This window comes from Dermochelys coriacea, chromosome 23 (genome assembly GCF_009764565.3).
Source record: "Dermochelys coriacea isolate rDerCor1 chromosome 23, rDerCor1.pri.v4, whole genome shotgun sequence".
NCBI lineage: Eukaryota > Metazoa > Chordata > Testudines > Dermochelyidae > Dermochelys > Dermochelys coriacea.
In genome coordinates, this window is record NC_050090.1 from 4,658,415 (window position 1) to 4,679,284 (window position 20,870).

A 20,870-nucleotide genomic window follows, 5' to 3' on the forward strand; every position below is an offset into this window, starting at 1 on the left:
AGTGGGGTAGGCTCAGAGGACTCATCTTGTTGGGGAAACTGAGGTAAGGCACTGCACAGACTGCTGGAGCCCAGAGGATGAGAGATGGGTAGAGTCTCTGCAATGCTGGGTCTTGCCAGGAGGGAGCAGTCTGGGTGGCGAGTCTTGTAGCAGGATGCAATTAAGAACTGGAGAGTTTAGGATAATTACTACTGGGATGGCTTCTGGCCAGCGAGATGAGATGTCTAACAGGTTGGGGGAGCCCCGTCACCAAGGACATTTGAAAACCAGACTGGACAAAGTCCTGGAGAATCCAAAGCAGCATTTTGGGCCAACCAACATGGGGAGTGGGAGGGAAGAGAAGGTCGCCGTCATCAGTGAGAGATGATGAAGGTATAAACCGAAAGGGCTTCAACTTGAAGTCTCACCTCATCAGGGTGGGTCTGGTCCCTGGTTCAGTCCAAGAGGATCCAACTCTCTCAAGAACGCTGTGGTGATAAGGCCCCACTGGGATGCAGGATGTGGGTCCAGTTGGTTCCTGCTCCCTGGATGCAGTGATGGCAGACATTTCTCCTAGACAGCAACCGGGTTGGGTCTGTCTACCCAGAGACCCATCCTGCAGCTATCCTCAGCTCCCGGGGGCTTCAGAGGTCAGCTGCAGGATCAGGTGAGGAAGGAGCTGAGGTCATGCATCCCTGCTGATGGTGCATCCTCTGCAGCTGCTTGGGTTTGTGCTAGAGAGGCTGCGGCTTTAATTTCCCTTCCTGTTGCAACAGTTTTATACCTTTTGGCTTAGTGCAGTTGGGCTGTCTGTAGCAGAGAGAAGACAGGTGGCTGACACACAAAGAAAAGAGGAGTATGCAGAGCACGCACGCACCTGTAACAGGCAGTGTGGGAAGCAATCCAGGGAAGGAGCAGTGAGGGCTGGGAGAATAAAGCCCTAAGCTGCTGGGCTCAGGGTCCCTGGACTGGAACCTGGTGTAGAGGGCGAGTCTGGGTTCCCCTACAAGCCGCTGTGGTGGCAGACTAGGGGCAGCATCTTTGGGGTCTGTGGGGACAGTTTGGAAGGAGACTTTGATATTAGCTCACATGGGGGTGGAATGTCAGTGTGGCTTGGCTGGGGGACTAAGCTACGAAGAGGAAAGCACTGCAGCTCTGGGACCAGGAGAGTGGCTATGGAGCAAGTGAGTGGGATAACAGGCTGAGCAACTGCAGGAGAGGGCATCAGACCATGTGGCCGGAGAGGATACAAAGGGATCAAAGTGCTGAAGTCCCACTCTCTTTCCACCATGGGGCCTAGTCTCTTTGGGTGCTCGGCTCCCCCCGCCCCTGGAATGCCCTTCCTTCAGCAAACAGACGGGAGAGAGGGGTTTGAAACAGGGCACTTGGAAGGTGTGGTGTTGAGATGCTGCTTGTAATTATTAGAACTGGGAGCACTGGCTTTTGGGAGTCTGAAAGGACAGGAAACAGGAAGGGGAGGGGAAGTTGAGGAGGCGGAGTGAGAGCTACCGAGGGTGCAGCAGCAGCTTGGTAAAGAGGTTTCCGCTTTAAAAATAAAGTCCTGTTGAAGTTTGTTAGTACCTTGCCTGGTTGCTACAACAGAAGGATGCAAGCCAAGAGGCCAAAATGGAAACAGCCAGCCCAGGCAGGCTCAGGAGAAGAGATTCAAGCCCTGGGGGCATCTCTCACCACCTGTTGCTGCAATCTGAAGAAGTTGTGGAACTGGGGAAAGGGAGGCGAGACGCCAACATCTAAAATTACCCTCTATAAAAAGGAAGAGATTGCGTAACGTGGAGGAACGTCATGGTCTATTTCAAGGCCTGGTTTTCGGGATCTGAAGTGCTCACAGGAAGCAGCAAAAGTGGGGCGGGGGAAAGGAAGTATAATTTCGGTAAGGGAGAGGGGGAAGCAAGTGGCTAACCAGCGTGGTGATACATGGCTGTTTCACCCACACAGAGAATAACCTGGGTGCCTCATGCACAGGGCCCATGCCTGGGCAACCCCTTTGTGAGCCTGCTATCTGGGCAATTCCTTTGCAGCCATGATGCCCTCATCAGGCTGGTAGCAGAGTGGCCTCTTCTCAGAGCACAATCCTCTGCTTGTCTTCCATTGAAATATTAGCCACTAGTTCAGCTAATGGCAACACCCCCTCTCCCCCATGAAATATACCCAGTTGGGGTCAGTATTTTTTACATGGCTTTGGTTGGGGACAGATATTTGTCCCAGAAGATATAGTCCTGGTGCTGCTGATACTTAGATGCGTGTGTTGCCCCGAACAGTTCACCGGTATCCAGGGCCTTATAGGGATGTTTCCATTGGGATGAGAAATCGATGAGGTGAGTCAGGTATAGTCATGGCTGTAACTTTGTTTATGTACAGAAAATGTCCAGAAACTTGATTCCCAGAACACTGTGGAAACAATCAGCTGCAGGCAGTTTCCTTGCTCAGAAATCCCCCCACCTGCAACCTCCAACAAGCTCTGTGCCCAAGAAGGCCTGTCCATGTGCTTTCTCTCAAGTTCATGCTCGCAGCTCCTTCCCCAGGCTCTCTGCCACCCATCCCCACAGCCAATCTCCTAGCCTCTGTGTTTTGCAGTCAGGGAAATCCCTCAGGTCCCACTTATTGTGATGTGCCACGAGGCCTTGGGTGGTTTCTCCCATTGTCTGAGGATTTTTTCGCTACATAAAGAAGCTTGATTGCTCCTTCGGTGGAGCCTGAAGTAGGGTGTGTGGCACAGGCACTGGTTTTAATGAGGGCTGTGATTGTCTGCAGGTCTCATACTCACCAGATGACAGCCACTAGCCCCTTTCAGCATAAAAAGTGCTTTCTCCCATGGTTTCATTCTTGAAACCAAAGAGTATTACCTCAGAGCGTTTGCACATGGACTAAGATGGAGTCCTGTGAGCACACTGTGTTCCTAATACCTAGTGTCAAAAGGAAATGGTTGTTTACAACTCCCAGAGCTCTCACCCCAGAGTTCTAGACAGATCTGTGCTAAGACCAGTGCTACCTCCTGGAAAACTGTGGGAACTGCTATTGTAATCTGCCCCTCCCCAACAACCTTTTGTTTAACCAAAATTAAGCACTTTAAGGAAATCCAAGTTATTCCTAATATACAGGTTCTACTTAAACAAGATGCTTCCTACAAAGCCATCAGGATAAACCATTTCCCTGCTGCATAACATAACATGAATGCAAGGCAAAATACAGACCTGGGATGTCCCTTTGAAATGGATGCTCCAGCTGAACACTGCAAAATGCCATTGCCACATAGGGCAGTTAGCATGGAAAGGGTCAGATCTGAGTCTCTCTGCATAGCTCTATTGTGTGAGCAGTAAAATGCCATTCACAGAAGGCCTTCTGAAATGACATGATGTTCACCAGGGAAGGAGCAATCTGAATCTTGTACCAGTGGATATTTATATTCAGGTTTGAACTTTCCTAAGGTATCAGTGTGTGTATGCTAAGTAATAGGAGCCTTGTAGGTAGTGTGCCGAGTCAAGAGGTTACAAGTTCAAATCCCAGCTGAGAAAGATGGACTGACTCAGTGTCTCTTCCAGGCTCTCAGGAGACAGGAGGCCGCCCTGACTTACTTCCACATATCCGGATCTGGTATTTGGGGACAGTGTGCTGCAGGAGGCTCCTTCCTCTGTGTCCCAGTACCCATGCAGTGTACTGTGGGTCACGGGACTAGTGGAGGTAGTGTCCTTCAGACTCCAGACATTGTCCACCCATTACCACTCCAGTATGTAGCATTCCTGCTTGCTCACATCACTATCTCTCTGGCTTCCTCCTGCACCATAGTCCCATATCTCAGCAGCATCATACCAAGAGTACAGCGGATGGATTCTCTGCTCCCTTGTACTGATGGTGCATGGGAGTTTCGCTCTTTCCAGCATGCTGACCCAAACGCAGATTATTGTTCAGGCAGTTTCTGGTGAAGGTGGACTGCTGGCAGCCTGTTAACGCCATTTCCAGCACGTAAGTAAAGGCAGCTACAAATACTGCTACTCTGCATTTGTACAGTGCTGCCCAGCCAAGCTAGAGAAATATAGATCTGATCTTCACCTTTCCTGCTGCTATGACCATTCCTCATCCTGTCTCCCCAGCATCCTCCTGAGACTTCCTGCTGATCATTTGGGCCCGGCTGCTGCTGGCTGGCAGCTAGGGTCTGAGGTGGCAGCTTTGCACAGGCCTCTAAAGACCAAAGCAAGTCCAATTCACTGCCCCAGCTGTACCCCAAATGGGGCATGTGAGCCTCTAAAGAGGCAGTACTCTGAGCAGCGATGCAACCTACCCGGGGGCATAAAGCCAAATGGTGCAGCCAAGAAATGTGTTGATTTAGTGCATGTCCCCAGGGAGCCTTCTCATTTCACTGTCCCCTTCTGTTCCAGCTGCCCCTTCCAGCACCATGAAGAACAATTTTAACCACACCCCGCATTTTTAATCCCCTTGTGATGGGGTGTCCACCCTACACAAGCCCTGAGGAAGTTAATGGGGGCCAATTACCTCATATGCTGCACCTGGAGGGGAACCAGGGCTTAATAAGACCTAACGGCAAATGAAGCCTAGCTGGGCTAGTATTATAAAGACAGGACATGAGAGCAGGAAGAGAGAAGGAGGAGGTCTGCAGTCCCTTCCTAGAGGGAAAGGAGTTGACTAGGGACAAGGAGGGGATTCAGGGGAAGAATAAATCCTGGGGTTCGGTTCGGTTCGGTTCGGTTCTGTTCTGTTCTGTTCTGGACTAAGGAGTCTTGCAAAAGTCCTAGAGGAGGAAGTAGCCTTGGGGAGCAGAGAAAGCTTCAGTGGTAAACCCAGAGCCAGGCAAGGAGATAGAGAGGTGGAGTAGGAAGAAGCCCAGGGAAAGCACAACAGCGTCTGAGACCAAGTAGACTTAGGTTGCTAGTCATAGGGTCCCTGGCCTGGAACCCGGAGTAGTGGGGCAGACCTAGATCCCCCTGCCAGCCAATGGGAAAGTGATGTAGGACCTAGAGATGTGGAACAGAAGGCTGTCTGAGGCAGCATTTGGACAGTTTGCCCAGTGGGACTTTGTTATCCTGGAAGGAGGGGACTACATAGTGATCTGGGTGGAGGGTTAAGGCATGAAGAGGGAGCACCCTGAGTTAGAGCGGGGCCACAGCATGAACAGCTGATGGAAAGGGGTGCCAGGTGGGGTGAGAGCTAATTCCCAGACCCAGCTACAAGGAGATACATCTGCAGTGAGTGGACCCCTTCATACCTGCTAACCAGATGAAATGCCTATCCAGCCCTGGACACAGGTATATGCCTTATTTTGACTTATAATCACTTAAAATTTATCTTTACAGTTAATAAATCTGTTCGTTTATTCTATCTGAAGCAGAGCATTTGGTTTGAAGTGTGTCAGAGACTCCCCTTGGGATAACAAGCCTGGTGCATATCAATTTCTTTGTTAAACTGACGAACTCATATAAGCTTGCAGCGTCCAGCGGGCATAACTGGACACTGCAAGATGGAGGTTCCTGGGTTTGTGTCTGGGACTGGAGATATTGGCTAGTGTCATTTGGTTGCACAATACAAGGAGCAGCTTACATGCCAGAAGCTGTGTATGAACAGCCCAGGAGTGGGGGTTCTCACAGCAGAGCAGGGTAAGGCTGGTTCCCAGAGTCAAGGATTGGAGTGACCTAGCAGATCACTGGTCCGGAAAACACCAAAGGGGAACATCACAGTCCGCCCTTGCACTTACAGGGAAATGGTAACATTTTAGGACTCTATAGGCTATTTTGCGGTAGGTATTTTCAGGGGGCTGGCACTGGTGACCTACCATGTCCCATCTTGTGCTCCTAGATAGTCTAGGAATGAGGAATTGCTAGACTGGATCAGATCCAAGGTCTATCTAGCCCAGTATCCTGTCTCTGACCATGGCGAGTGCCAGATTCATAGAGTTTAAGGCTACAAGGGACTAATAGACCATGTACTCTGGCTTCCTGTATAGCACAGCCCCTTGAACGTTACTCAGCTACTCCTTTGTCAAACCCAATCATGCTACAAAGGAAGGTAGAAGATCCCCACAGTAGCAGATTTGTGGTATTCTGGCCCCGACATTAGGTCTCATTCTGTACCTAATACTTAGAGATTGTCTTAAGCCCTGAAACAGAGGTTTATACCCCTTCCAATGTTTTTGTTATAATTAATTATGATAACTCTGGATGTTGTTGATATCCACATAAATGTCCAATCTGTATTTGAATCTTGCTGAATTCTTGGCCTTAATTTCTTCCTGTGGCAGTGAGTTCCACAGTCTAATCCTGACTGAGTTGTGATTCTGTTTTTACAATGAGCAGGACCTGTGACCCCAGTGATGTCATGAATCATTTAATAAAATAAAGCACTTCCCCTTTCTCTGGTGTCTTCCATTTGAGGATTTCTGAGACCTTTACAGACACAAGTGAGTTAAGCCTCACAACCTCCCCAGTCTGATAGTGCCCCCATTTTACCATGGGAGACATGGAGGAACTGAGTTGTCGGAGTCACAAAGTGAATCAGTGGTAGAGCCAGGAATGGATTCTTGCTTACTCTAAGGCCCTTTTACCCTGTTCTGGCCTTACATTGGGCACAAACAGCCCACTGGCTGGTATACAGCTGGCATAGGGGATCTGCCTTGACCCTGCTCCCAGCCCCAGGTGTAGATGGTTTGGGGTGTGTGGCCAGAGCACACTGTACTGTGGCTATTCTCTGCTCCCCAGACGTCATAGGTCAGGGTGGAAGAGACTGTGCTGTTCCCATTGTGTGCTCCCAAGGTCCCCAAGAGATTGGGAGCAGAGTCAGAGCATACCGCTATGGCTATGCTCTGCTTCCCAGGGCCCATATAGGGCAGAACGGGGGCTTTGGTGGAGTATAGTGCACTGTGGTTATTCTTTGATGCCCATAGGAGGCCATAGGAAACAGAGTGTAAGTTAGAGCAGCCCTGAGGCCAACCTGGCTCGCCATAGCTCCAGAATATGAGGAGCATAAAGGTGACTTTCCCCCACTCCCAAATGCAGGGACGGAATAACCAAGAATCTGGCCCCAGATGTCCTGACTCCTAGTCAAAACCAGACAAAACTCACCATCATTTGCTCTTCACTGGGGCTAATAACCCATCGACCTTGCTCCTCTACATTACAAAACCAACAGGTTTATTTAAAAAAAGTTTGCGTTCCTAGCCTCAGTTTGCCAGAATCTGGGAATGGGCAATTGGGGATGGATCACTTGATGATTACTGGTTCTGTTCATTCCCTCTGAAGCACCTGGCATTGACCATTGTTGGAAGACAGGATACTGGGCTAGATGGGCCATTGTTCTGACCCAGTATGGTTGTTCTTATGTTGATGGCTGGAGGCTGTGGATTAGGGGGATGCATTCAAAATGTAGTAAAAACCAGTGATGAAAGGTTTGTTTTTTCAAATTATCCATTTAAAGGGCTTGGGGTTGGATTTGAACCCTTAAGCTAGCAGTGAAAGGCTTTACAGTGTGTTAGTCATCCCCAGAACCAATTTAGGGCCTCTGTAGCTCTTCATGTCTTGCATCACCTTTCCTGAGGAAAACTGAGTTAAATTGTCTGGTGCCTAAAATGGAAAAATAGTTTCTTCTCACAGGCGAATATTGTGATATTGTGTGGGGTGTTTTCCTTCTCTCACTCCCTTGAAGAACCTTTTAACTATAAAAAATGCCAATAGTAATCTGTACTAATGCAGTGGGGAGAGGACGGGGGGTTCCTTGCATTGGTTTGAGGAGGGCTGCTGAAGTCTACAGGCAGAAGGAAAAACAGTCTTAATGAGTGCTTAAAGCACTGTATCCACCTCTGACAGACCTGATGTTTTGGTCTTTTTACACTTTGGGAACAATTATAACACATAGTGTCAATACAGTTTTGTAAGCCCTGAAGCCCTAGAGAGTAAGCTGTAGTCATGTATAGGGGCATATGGGGGCTTGGGCAAGGCTGAGAAGAGGTTTTTATCTTCTGCTAAAATTGTCTCTTTGGTGGTAAAGACTTAGTCAAGGCTCCTAAATGTAACTGATTCTTCTTTAAAGAGCTAAATTAAGAGAGTTTGAAGGCACCAGACAACCCAGAGCAGAGATGGCTTTGAGGTGAGGGATGGTGAAGAACTGAAATGACTTGTAGAGTGCCACAGCTTACCTTAGGGAAAGAGACTCAGATGCAGGCCTCTCTACCCAGCAATCAAAGCTGAAATAATTTCGGATAGGTTAGGTGATAGAGCAGCACTGACCTGCCAGAATCCTTGCAATACACCAACCCAGAACAAAAAGAAAAGGAGTACTTAGAATCATAGAATCATAGAATATCAGGGTTGGAAGGGACCCCAGAAGGTCATCTAGTCCAACCCACTGCTCAAAGCAGGACCAAGTCCCAGTTAAATCATCCTAGCCAGGGCTTTGTCAAGCCTGACCTTAAAAACCTCTAAGGAAGGAGATTCTACCACCTCCCTAGGTAACGCATTCCAGTGTTTCACCACCCTCTTAGTGAAAAAGTTTTTCCTAATATCCAATCTAAACCTCCCCCATTGCAACTTGAGACCATTACTCCTCGTTCTGTCATCTGCTACTTGTGGCACCTTAGAGACTAACAAATTTATTTGAGGATAAGCTTTCGTGAGCTACAGCTCACTTCATCAGATGCAGAACAGTAAACTGAGTGGGAGGAGGGAAGATGCTAGAACCCATTAGCAGCTCATAACTGCATGAGGAGGACAGAGGTTGAGATTATTGTTAAAACACGCTGGGCAGTTGGGAGTCTTACCTCAGAGAATTTGTTAATTTATTAATTGTTGCCTTTCCCAACTTTATTCTGTTGTGTCCCCTCCTCACTCCCATACAGTTCCTTGTTTTAAACCCCTGGACACCATGCTTGCAAGTGGAGAAGTCGTTGCCTACCCAGACACCCTGGGTGGTATATATGTTTCCCAGGGCAGGGGGTTGGGGTGCGGGGTGCAGGAGGGGTTCGGGGTACGGACCGGTGCCGCTTACCTCGAGTGGCTCCGGGGTGGCAGCGGCCCACAGCGGGGCTAAGGCTTCCTGCCTGCCCTGACCCCGCACTGCTCCCAGAAGTGGCCAGCATGTCCAGCAGTGGCTCCTGGGGCTCGGGTAGGGCATGTGGTTCCGCTGCACAATGCCCTCGCCTGTGGGTTCCACCCCCGAAGCTCCCATTGGCCGCAGTTCCCTGTTCCCGGCCAATGGGAGTTGGGGGTGGTGGTGCCTGCAGGCGAGGGCAGCGGACGGAGCCCTCTGCCTCCACCCCATCCCCAGGTGCCACGGGGATGTGGTGCCAGACGCTTCCAGGAGCGGCGTGGAGCTAGTGCAGGCAGGGAGCCTGCCTTAGCCCTGCTGCGCCTAGGGTGACCAGACATCCCGATAAAATCGGGACTGTCCCAATTTTTAAGTCTTTGTCCCGTGTCCCGACCGATGCATGGTCGGGACGCCATTTGTCCTGATATTGCGGCTTTGGCTCCTGCTCCGGTGTTTTGTTTTGTTTTTTGCTTCGGCAACTCTGGCTGCTTTTTTTTTTTTTTTTTTTTGTGCTTCCCCGATGTGTCCCGATATTTTCTCCATTTAATCTGGTCACCCTAGCTGCGCCACAAGGCTGGCAAGCCTGTGGGCCGGACTGAAAGCCTTGACAGGTCGGATCCAGCCCGCTTGCTGTAGTTTGCCCTCCCCTGGACTAGACTCTGGAGTTGGACTAGGATGCACAGGCTGTTCCATGGCCCTACCTACCTCATCGCAGTTCTTGTGAAAACTCAAATAACCTCTGGCAAGGTGAACTTTCTAGTACTGATGGTCAAATATAATGGGAATGTGTGTCGGTTCCGCAATCAACAAAACAGTGTCTGGAGGTGGCAGCTCTGAATTTCCAGTTTGGGCTTGGATAGAAGGCAGCAAGACAATACATGCCTGCATTTCCAGGTGTCTGTGGAAAGGAAAGGGCAATCCGTGCATGAAGATTAAAAGAGTTGAGGGAAAGGGACAGTGTGTGGAAAAATGTACTGCTCTGCCCTAGCCCAACCACAACATTCCAAGTTAGTCAGTACAGACAATTTTGGAAGTATAGGAGCTTTAAGTACAGCTGTTGAAATAATGTAAATAAAAACATGCATGTGTGAGGACGGGGAGACGCTGCTTATGCCCTAATGGGGACAACAACAAAGCCCTAGTAAGAAGCAATAGGGAGGCATTTGCCTTTTTAGCTCACTTAGAATGAAATGAGGGAAAGGGATGAAGAGGGTGTGACAGACTTGGAGCTGCCACATAATCTATATAATACAATTCCAGGATTGTCACTCTGAAGCCTAGCGTGTCTGCTGAGTCAGTGTGAAGCGATGGATACAGCTTCAAGCATGAGTGAGAGCTCTTTTTGTTTAGAATCACCAGGTTCAATCATCCTGGGGATTCATGGTCTGTTGCCATCCAATTTTTAAGTTCTTGGCCATTTTGACTTTAAGAATTGAACCCAGGCAACAGCAAGGTATATGTCACCCCAAGAGTCCCAGACATAGTGGTCATAGCAGAGGTAACTCAACCAATCACTACCCTTATTCTACAGATAATTTGCATGCAACAATTTCCTTGGTTGTACAAGGGAGACTGCACCGCTGGGGGATTACTTGGCTCAGCTGCCGCTGTTCTTCTGAACCATGCACACAACTCAAGCAGCACACCGTGTGATAGCCTGAGGCTTCAGCTGTAGTCATGCTGTATGTGACCTTGTCATTGAGAGCCTGTATAAGTATATTGGGTTGATGGGGATAAGGTTTTTAGTTTTCAGTTTTTATTTTGTTTAAAGTTTCCTGGGAATTTCTTATTGTTTATTCCAAAATTTTAAAAAAGGATGAAAATCAGTAAAATCCAAAAATGAAGGGCAAGGGAGTGGGAAGGAGGGATGACCAGTATCCATGATGTAGCAAAGGAAGCAGATGGGTTCATGCTGGAGGGCCTGGGTCAGGAAGGGGAAACAAACCAGGCCATGCTGAAGGGCCCAGTTATGAGGCCTAGTACTCACGGGGTGTAGCCCACTGTTTCCTGTGCACCTATCTCTGCAACAGTCCAGTGGTCTTGGCTGCCAGGACCCGAGTCCCTGTTTGTCTAGCTCTCCCTCTCCAGTGCATCATCAAGGATCTACAACCCATCCTGATGGACGATCCCTCACTCTCGGAGACCTTGGGAGACAGGCCAGTCCTCACTTGCAGATAGCCCCCAAACCTGAAGCAAATACTCACCAGCAACTACACACACCACACAACAAAAACACTAACCCAGGAACCAATCCCTGCAACGGACCCCGTTGCCAACTCTGTCCGCATATCTATTCAAGGGACACCATCATAGGACCTAACCACAACAGCCACATCATCCGGGGCTCGTTCACCTGCACATCTACCAAGGTGATGTATGCCATCATGTGCCAGCAATGCCCCTCTGCCATGTACATTGGCCAAACCGGACAGTCTCTACACAAAAGAATAAATGGACACAAATCAGATATTAAGAATTATAACATTCAAAAACCAGTAGGAGAACACTTCAATCTCCATGGACACAGAATGCATCCGATGAAGTGAGCTGTAGCTCATGAAAGCTTATGCTCAAATAAATTTGTTAGTCTCTAAGGTGCCACAAGTACTCCTTTTCTTTCGACTTAAAAGTGGTAACTCTTCAACAAAAAAACTTAAAAAACAGATTCTAATGAGAAACTGCAGAACTAGAATTAATTTGCAAACGGGACACCATCAAATCAGGCCTGAATAAAGACTGGGAGTGGATATATCACTACAAAAACTAATTTCCCTCTGCTGATACACCTTCTTGTCAACTGTTTGAAATGGGCCACCTTGATTACATTGACTACAAAAGTGATTTTTTTCCTCCCTTGGTATTCACCCCTTCTTGTCAACTGAGAATAGCCCACTTGCATCTTAATTGAATTGTCTCATTAGCACTGACCCCTCACTTGGTAAGGCAACTCCCATCTTTTCATGTGCTGTGTATTTATACGTGCCTCTGTATTTTCTACTCCATGCATCTGATGAAGTGGGTTTTAGCCCACGAAAGCTTATGCTCAAATAAATTTGTTAGTCTCTCTGTTGTTTTTGCTGATACAGACTAACATGGCTACCACTCTGAAACCTGCCACTACAGGGTGTGACCCATGATGCCTGGGGCAGCTCTCGCTGGAAATGCCAAGGTCAGGGCAGGATGCAAACGGGAGAGCAGATAACCATTGTGGGGAATCAGAAGCATAGTTTGTGACTGGTTGAGGGGAATAACTTCAGTGTTATTCCCAAGTCTGGTGGGTATCAAGAAGCAAAAAAAAAAAAACTCACACAGCCCCCTTTATTGCATTCCAGTTCTCTGGCTCCCAATCAGCACCTAGGTCCCGTACAGTGAGAAGTTATTTGAAAAACTCTGCTCACATATACAAAATGTTCTTCTGATCCCAAAGGGTCAGCCATGTTACCAGGTCAGTATAGGTTTGGATCTTACCCAAAATGCCACACTCCCGGCCAACCCTTTAGTGTCTAAAACTAAAGGTTTATTATAAGAAAAAAAGAGAGAACAAGAAGAGAGATGTTAAATGGTAGAACAAAGACTTCAAAGTCCATATATCATATTCCTAGCAGTATTGTTGAGTTTTTTGGCGTGAAAGTCCCCCTGGAATACATCCACAGTTTGGATGAGTCATTCAGTCCTTGTTCAGAGCTTCAGTTTGTAGCAAAGTTCCTCCATAAGTAAGAAGCAGGATTGAAGACAAAATGGAGAAGATGCAGCTGCCTTTTATAGTGGCAGGTTTCAGTGCTATTAAAAAAAACAGCCCCACAAAGGGAATAGCTACCAGTGCTGGGCACCGCACTGGTGCACTGTCTACACTGGCACTTTACACTGCTGAAACTTGCAGCGCTCAGGGGGGTGTTTTTTTTTTTTCACACCCCGAGTGAGAAAGTTGCAGTGCTGTAAAGTGCCAGCATAGACAAGCCCACAAAGTGTATCTGCCTTCTTTCAATAGGTCAATAGTATAGCTGATGGTCCTTAATGGGCCATCAAGCAGGCAAGGCAGAGCTGCCTGGGGGTGTCACCAGAAGCATAGCCTAAGTCTGAAATACAGACTTATACATATCTATAACCCAAAATACAAAGGTTTCACAGTAGCAGCCGTGTTAGTCTGTATTCGCAAAAAGAAAAGGAGTACTTGTGGCACCTTAGAGACTAACAAATTTATTAGAGCATAAGCTTTCGTGAGCTGCATCCGATGAAGTGAGCTGTATCTCACGAAAGCTTATGCTCTAATAAACTTGTTAGTCTCTAAGGTGCCACAAGTACTCCTTTTCTTTTTTCCAAAATACAAAGGTGATACAAACACATAGATGAGATTATCGTATCTGGCAAATTATAACATTTTTGCAGATATTTTACATGGCATATCTGGCATAACTCATTGCAATTTTACGATATTAATATTCATAATATCCTCAAGTGTCCCCCAGAATCTATACAGCATCACAGGGGAAGTGGACAGTGCTGTGCTGAAGGTCAGGAGGGCAGTAAACCTCCTCTGTGCAAGTATGCTGTGCCGTCCAGTGGGGACTGTGAGCAGGAAGCTGGGTCTGGGGAGTTCCAGGACTAGAAAAAATCAGTTAGACTTGGTAAAATCCAAATATAGTACTGGATTTTCCTGACCCCAGGAATTTTTCAGAGAAATATGGTTAAAACTGAAAATGAAGGACAAGGTACAGAAGAGGGCAACAAAAATTATTAGGGGTGTGGAATGGCTTCCATAGGAGGAGATATTAATAAGACCAGGACTTTTCAGCTTGGAAAAGAGATGACTAAGGGGCAGGGGTGAAAGTAACTTAAAGGACGCTGAAAGTCCTGAGCAGGAGGTGGGGCCTCAACCGGAAGGGGTGGGGCCTCAACCGGAAGACGAGGCACCTTTAAATCCCGGGGCACTTTAAATCGCTGTCAGAGCCCTGGGGCTCCCCTCTGCTGCTACTACTCTGGGGCACTGGCAGGGGGGCTCTGGCGGCGATTTAAAGGGCCCGGGGCTCCGCTGCAGTAGCAGTGGACAGAGTCCTGGGCCCTTTAAATCGCTGCCAGAGCCCCAGGGCTCCCGGCCACTGCCGCTACCCCAGTTAGCAGTTAGCCCAGGAACTCTGACAGAGGGGAAGATGTAGAATTTGCTGAAGTTGTGAATAATTGGCCAGATCCTTAGCTGTTGTATATTGGTGTTGCTCTATTGACTTCAGTGGAACTATGCCAGTTTACATCAGCTGAGGGTCTGGCCCTAAAGGTCTAGTTGATGCAGGGAAGAGGAGTGATGGGTCTTACCCAGAAAAAGAATGTTTCAAAATATTGCTCACACGTTTCCCATTCTCCTTCACTTCTGCCTGTTACTGTCAATTCTCCTACCTGAGGCCAGGTGGCAGGTCTGGGTTGGGTTTATCAAGGCGCTCATTGTTCATAGCCATGAGGTATCCTCTCCATCCTCTTCTCTCCTCTCTTTTTTTTCCATTCCATCTCCTCATCTCCATGCTTATAGCTGTTCCTTCTCTCCCAGCCCACTGTCTGTCCATCCTCTCCCTCCACAGTGTCCTCTTTCTGTCCCTCCCTCACTGAGTAACCAGGGAGTTAGGCTTGGAACCTAGGGTTGCCACCGGCTCAGGTTTTCCCAGGATTGTCCCTTTGTTGAGGTAGCTGTCCTGGGGCATCTGTAATGTTGCACAGCACACACTGCCACCTGTCTAGTTTTAAGGGCTCAGGATTATCCTGGATGCCCTCAGAGGTGGCAACCATATGTCCTTCTCAGAGATGCTGCTAGGCATGCACCACGCCTGGTGCTTAGGGTGATGCTCCGGAGCAGCAGGAGAGACTGAGAGTTAATCTGAATTCCCCCCGGCCCGAGGGCTGGGAAGTGGGAAGCTGGGTATGGGAGTTGGAAAGTGGAGTTTGGGGGTAACAATTGAGTAGGAGCTGGAGGCTGAGAGAATGCATCTGGGAGGAACTCTTGGGTGGCAGAGAGGTGTCAGTTTGGTGAGTGGGAGAAGGAAGATGGCAGCTGGGAGTAACTATTGTGTGGTTGGTGGGAGTAACTTGGGTGGCTGAGAGACAGGCGCTGACAGTTGGGAGGCACCATCGGGGGGAGGGGGCAGTTGGGAGTAACTGTTGGGTGGGAGATGGCAGTTGGGAGTAATCGTTGGATGACTGGGTGTTGGCAGGTGTGTGGCTGAGAGACAGGCAGTGACAGTTGGGAGTAACTGTTGGGTGGCTGGATGGTGGCAGTTGGGAGGCCCTGTTGGGTGGGAGAGGGCAGTTGGGAGTAACTGTTGGGTGACTGGGTGTTGGCAGGTGTGTGGCTGAGAGACAGGCGGTGACAGTTGGGAGGCCCTGTTGGGAGGCTGGATGGTGGCAGTTGGGAGGCCCTGTTGGGTGGGAGAGGGCAGTTGGGAGTAACTGTTGGGTGACTGGGTGTTGGCAGGTGTGTGGCTGAGAGACAGGCGGTGACAGTTGGGAGGCCCTGTTGGGTGGGAGAGGGCAGTTGGGAGGAATCGGGTGACTGGGTGTTGGCAGGTGTGTGGCTGAGAGACAGGCGGTGACAATTGGGAGGCCCTGTTGGGTGGGAGAGGGCAGTTGGGAGTAACTGTTGGGTGACTGGGTTTTGGCAGGTGTGTGGCTGAGAGACAGGCGGTGACAGTTGGGAGGCACTGTTGGGTGGCTGGATGGTGGCAGTTGGGAGGCACTGTTGGGTGGGAGAGGGCAGTTGGGAGTAACTGTTGGGTGACCGGGTGTTGGCAGGTGTGTGGCTGAGAGACAGGCGGTGACAGTTGGGAGGCACTGTTGGGTGGCTGGATGGTGGCAGTTGGGAGGCACTGTTGGGTGGGAGAGGGCAGTTGGGAGTAACTGTTGGGTGACTGGGTTTTGGCAGGTGTGTGGCTGAGAGACAGGCGGTGACAGTTGGGAGGCACTGTTGGGTGGCTGGATGGTGGCAGTTGGGAGGCACTGTTGGGTGGGAGAGGGCAGTTGGGAGTAACTGTTGGGTGACCGGGTGTTGGCAGGTGTGTGGCTGAGAGACAGGCGGTGACAGTTGGGAGGCACTGTTGGGTGGCTGGATGGTGGCAGTTGGGAGGCACTGTTGGGTGGGAGAGGGCAGTTGGGAGTAACTGTTGGGTGACTGGGTGTTGGCAGGTGTGTGGCTGAGAGACAGGCGGTGACAGTTGGGAGGCACTGTTGGGTGGCTGGATGGTGGCAGTTGGGAGGCACTGTTGGGTGGGAGAGGGCAGTTGGGAGTAACTGTTGGGTGACTGGGTGTTGGCAGGTGTGTGGCTAAGAGACAGGCGGTGGCAGTTGGGAGGCCCTGTTGGGTGGGAGAGGGCAGTTGGGAGTAATCGGGTGACTGGGTGTTGGCAGGTGTGTGGCTGAGACAGGCGGTGACAGTTGGGAGGCCCTGTTGGGTGGGAGAGGGCAGTTGGGAGTAACTGTTGGGTGACTGGGTGTTGGCAGGTGTGTGGCTGAGAGACAGGCGGTGACAGTTGGGAGGCACTGTTGGGTGGCTGGATGGTGGCAGTTGGGAGGCACTGTTGGGTGGGAGAGGGCAGTTGGGAGTAACTGTTGGGTGACTGGGTGTTGGCAGGTGTGTGGCTAAGAGACAGGCGGTGGCAGTTGGGAGGCCCTGTTGGGTGGGAGAGGGCAGTTGGGAGGAATCGGGTGACTGGGTGTTGGCAGGTGTGTGGCTGAGACAGGCGGTGACAGTTGGGAGTCACCGTCCAGCCGCTGGCTAGCAGGCAGGGCAGCGGATTCAGTGCGGGGCTGGCTTTGTGCTCGGAGGTGTCTCTGAGGGGACTGGAGGAGGAGGGATCTGGCGGGCAGGCGCGGTGATGGGGCTGGGGGTGCGGGGGCTAAGCGCACAGAGGCAGTGTGGCTGCCACCAGCAAGGGCTCCCCGCCACATGGGGGATGAGGCGCTTTGGGCGGCAAGTGTGGTCCGATGTGAGAATTCGGGGAGGGACCCGCCGAGCATGGGGAATCACGGTGAAATAGGCTTGGGGGTGTCTGTGCGTTTGGGGGCACAACTTTCCTACGGAGGTAATACCCGTGGGAGGGGCAACGACCCCCTCCCCCCACAGCCGGCATTTCCCGCCCTTTCTCCTCGCCCCGCCGTGCCTCACTTCGGACCGAGCCCCGCCCCTATTGCTCAGTCCGCACCCCCGGCAGCCTCGGGCCCCGCCCCTCATTCTCCCGCCCCTTAGATCGCCTCCACCAATCACCGTCCGGGCCCCGCCCCCTCACCGCCCAGCAAAAAGGCCGCCGCCGCGTCTGTGCCTCTCCAGTCTCGCACGCCGGCAGCCCGCGCTCGTGGCGCTCGCGCCGTCCCCTAGGCTCCTCCGCGCGGCCCAGCGGGACCCGACGCTCCGGGGGGGGGGGCCATGGCCGCGTGTAGGGACCGCGTCCGCCTCCAGGGCGCCGGGGAGAAGGGCGCCTCCAACGGGGAGATCGGCCCCCCGCCGGCCTCCCCGTCCAAGGCCGCCCGCGTGCGGGGCTGCCTGCGCGCCAACCTGCTGGTGCTGCTGACCGTGGCCGGGGTGCTGGCCGGGGTGGCGGTGGGGCTCGGCGTGCGGCAGGTGCCGGGCGGGCTGAGCCGCGCCGGGATCCTCGCTTTCTCCTTCCCCGGCGAGCTGCTGCTGCGCCTGCTGAAGATGATCATCCTGCCGCTGGTGGTCTGCAGCCTGGTCTCCGGCGCCGCCAGCCTGGACCCCGCCGCCCTGGGCCGCCTGGGCGGCTGGGCCATGCTCTTCTTCCTGCTCACCACGCTGCTGGCCTCGGCCGTCGGCGTCAGCCTGGCCTTCATCATCCGGCCCGGCGAGGGGGCCGCGCCGCCCAGCCTAGGGGGCGAGGAGGACGGAGCCGTGCCGGAGGCGAAGGAGGTGGCGGACTCCTTCCTGGATCTCATCAGGTGAGGCGCTGGGGCGGGGGGCAGAAGCCAGGGGGGAGCCACGTGTCCCCTGGGGCAGATGCATGGCGGGGTTGCAACTTCCCCATCCTCTGGAGCACGTGTGTGGGGGGGGCACGGCGCTATACCTACCTCGGCGCTGGGGTCTGGCGGGGGGGCCAGGGGAGCGTGTTTTCGCCCGCGTCTGAGGCAGGACTGGACCCGGCAGTGAAGGGAAAACGGACACGTGTCGTTCCCGTCCCTCACCCGGATCTAGGGGAGACCCAAGTTCCGGCTGGCCCTGCTGATTCCATCCCGGCTCCAGCTCCGTACCTGGGAGGCTGCAAGGTCCTTTCCTTCGCCTGAAGGTGCCTTGGCTACCCACGCCGCCTGAGTCGCCCCTCAGGTGGATTTTGGGAGCGGGGGGCTTCCTCCCCTTCTAGTGCCCTGATGGTGGCTGCTCCAAGGCCTGGATAGGACAGCTGGGGGCTCTGGTTGCAGGTGGTGGAGAGGGGAATCATGCTCATCCCCTTTTATCCTGTTCTGGTTGATGGCTGGTTTGGGAGATAAAGTGATCCCTTAGTGACCTCTCTGTACTGGCTGTGTTGTGTCTCCATTGGGTGTAATATCTGGTCTCCCTGGCATCACAGCTGGCTGGGTCCATCCACTTAGCTTCTTACTCTTTTTTTTCTGAACAGGTTCCTGAGTTGCATGCAGTGTCCCCCCCAACTCCACATTAAAGCCCCGTGTTAGGTACTGCCCTAGATATACATGGTAGAATCTGCTCTAAGGCAACTGTCTTAAACTGCCACTCTGAAGTAACCTCAAAGGCTTTCTACTAACCTTGTTCTACCTTCAGACTCTTGTCTACTGGTAACTAAAGCTCTGTGGGTCCCTCGGGTGTCTGGTTGGTTGAGGTTTGTAACACGCTGGGATGAAAGATAAGCAAGAAATGTTGGATGAGAATGTGACTTGCCATCTGCACATCACTCCCCACATCCAGAGATCCCAAGAATGACTTTAGTCTCCCAGCGTCCTTTCCCAGTACAGTTGGGGAAAGCGGGATACAGTGTAGGTATCTTGGACAAGTCACCAAGTGAGTTTATGGCAGAGCTGGGCATGGAACTTGGATCCACTGACTTACAGTCCTGTATCCTGCTCCCAACTCCATCCTCCCCCCCCCCCCCCCCTTACTGAAGGCATGTTAAATGCTTGCTGTGGAAAGTGTCTTTGCTAATTGGGTCCAGCAAACAGGATCCTATGGGAAGTTTGTGAAGACCTGATTGGTACTTCATGGCTTGAAGTATGTCCAGGATGGTGGGAGATCCAACAGGAGACCAGAGGAATGTGATAGTCCAACACTTCTGACTCCACAGGGCCTGCACATTGCATTTTCTGCATCTGACATAACGGTCACATGTCTGTTAGACCTCCTCTTCCTCATGATGTGTATATGCAGAGGCAGCCTGGCCTCTAGGCTGTTAATTCATTAATGCTTAGTTGGCATGTCAAGCTATACAAGTGTTGCCAAAGTATAAAAGGGAGAGATCCCTCTGGGCAGTGTCAGATGCTGACACTCTACCAGGGTTTTACTTTTTTTCAGGCTTTGCTATTTACAGTAAATATGGTTCATTTGCTGTAGATATTCCCGATCTGATTGCAGACTGCTACATAGCAGCCTGCCACCCTGAGAAAGGGAAGGAGACCGCATCATGTTATGGAACCTGATGGCATCTCTGTCTCTCTCCTAGGGTAAAGTGCAGGGTTGTGTTTTTTGTTTTTTTTTTTTTTGGGGTCATAGCTTTTAACAAAAAGCTTAGTAGGGAGAGTCTATTTTTGATAGCAGATTCAAGGTGAGGATCTTCCCTGTTCCAGGCAACTGCTGAGTCACAGTGAGTGGCGCTTGAATTCAGGTCTCTCCTTGGTAGATGGGGATTAGAGAAGTGGCATGCAGCCCATAAGGAAGAGAAGTGTTGTCACAAAACCTGTAACTTGCTGCTGATTGAGTATAGCCTTAGCCTACTCCAAGGGCGGAGCCAGTGCAGGCAAAGCTGACTGAGCTCCTGAACCATCAAACGTTCTTTGTTTCTGAATTATACAAATAATTAGATCCCAGTCTGGATGGAGCAGGGGTGTGAGGTAGGCATTGTTCCTGTGTTGTGACTTGCCCACAGTCATGCAGACTGGGGCAGAGAGGGGATTAGAACCAAAAAGACCAGCCTCTTATAGCATCTTTCATACTAACTTCATGCCCACTGGAGCTGACTTCTGGGAAGACAGACAACCCCAGATTTCAAACCAATCTGTTCAGAGCCTTTGTGTTCATCAGTTGTGATCTGGGGTTGATGACCACGTTGTGCTGCTGACATCGTGAGTCTGTCCAGTGGGAGTTGGGATTGGTTGAGCTGCTAGCCTGGACTGGCATTTGGACACAGAGGGTGAAGGAGTTGGGTTTGTAGCTGATGGAGAGAGCTTGTTGTGGCAACAGGCTGCTCTCTCTGTGAGAGCTGATATGTGGCGGGGGAGGATGGACACAGGACACTAGCACTGGCTATTGTCTGTCTTGGCTAGCGCAGTATCTTTGATCACTTCAGTGCTGGTCATGGAGACCCAATGTGAGAGACACCCAAGCTTCACAATAGTGGCAAGCTCCCATGGTTCATTTTGTCTATTTACATGCTTAAATCTGATGCCCTGTTTTGATGGATGAACAGAAATTTCTTGTTGCAGGAGTTCTCCGTCAACTAACCCCAAAAATCCCTGCATAGATGACTTATTTCCTAGCCCCACACTTAAGAGGGTAATGCCTATTGGCCGGAGAACTAGCTAGCTGTGTTTTGGACACCTGCTCTGAACTGCCTTCTGTTCTTGTTGACTTTGTGGCTGAGGTGCTGCTGTGTCCCTAACAGCCTGAATCTCGTCCATTCATTGGACCAGCCTGTCAG

At 51.1% G+C, this 20,870-nt stretch overlaps 1 protein-coding gene across 1 annotated transcript in view; it reads left to right on the plus strand.

The window, feature by feature from the left end:
- The first annotated feature begins 17,315 nt into the window (after positions 1-17,315).
- The window catches only part of SLC1A5 (solute carrier family 1 member 5), a 29,472-nt gene continuing 25,917 nt past the window's right edge, over positions 17,316-20,870 (plus strand). The window contains exon 1 of the mRNA XM_038382081.2: positions 17,316-17,949. Coding sequence (XP_038238009.1) covers positions 17,423-17,949 — 527 coding nt within the window. The 5' untranslated portion in view covers positions 17,316-17,422. The remainder of the gene's footprint in view (positions 17,950-20,870) is intronic.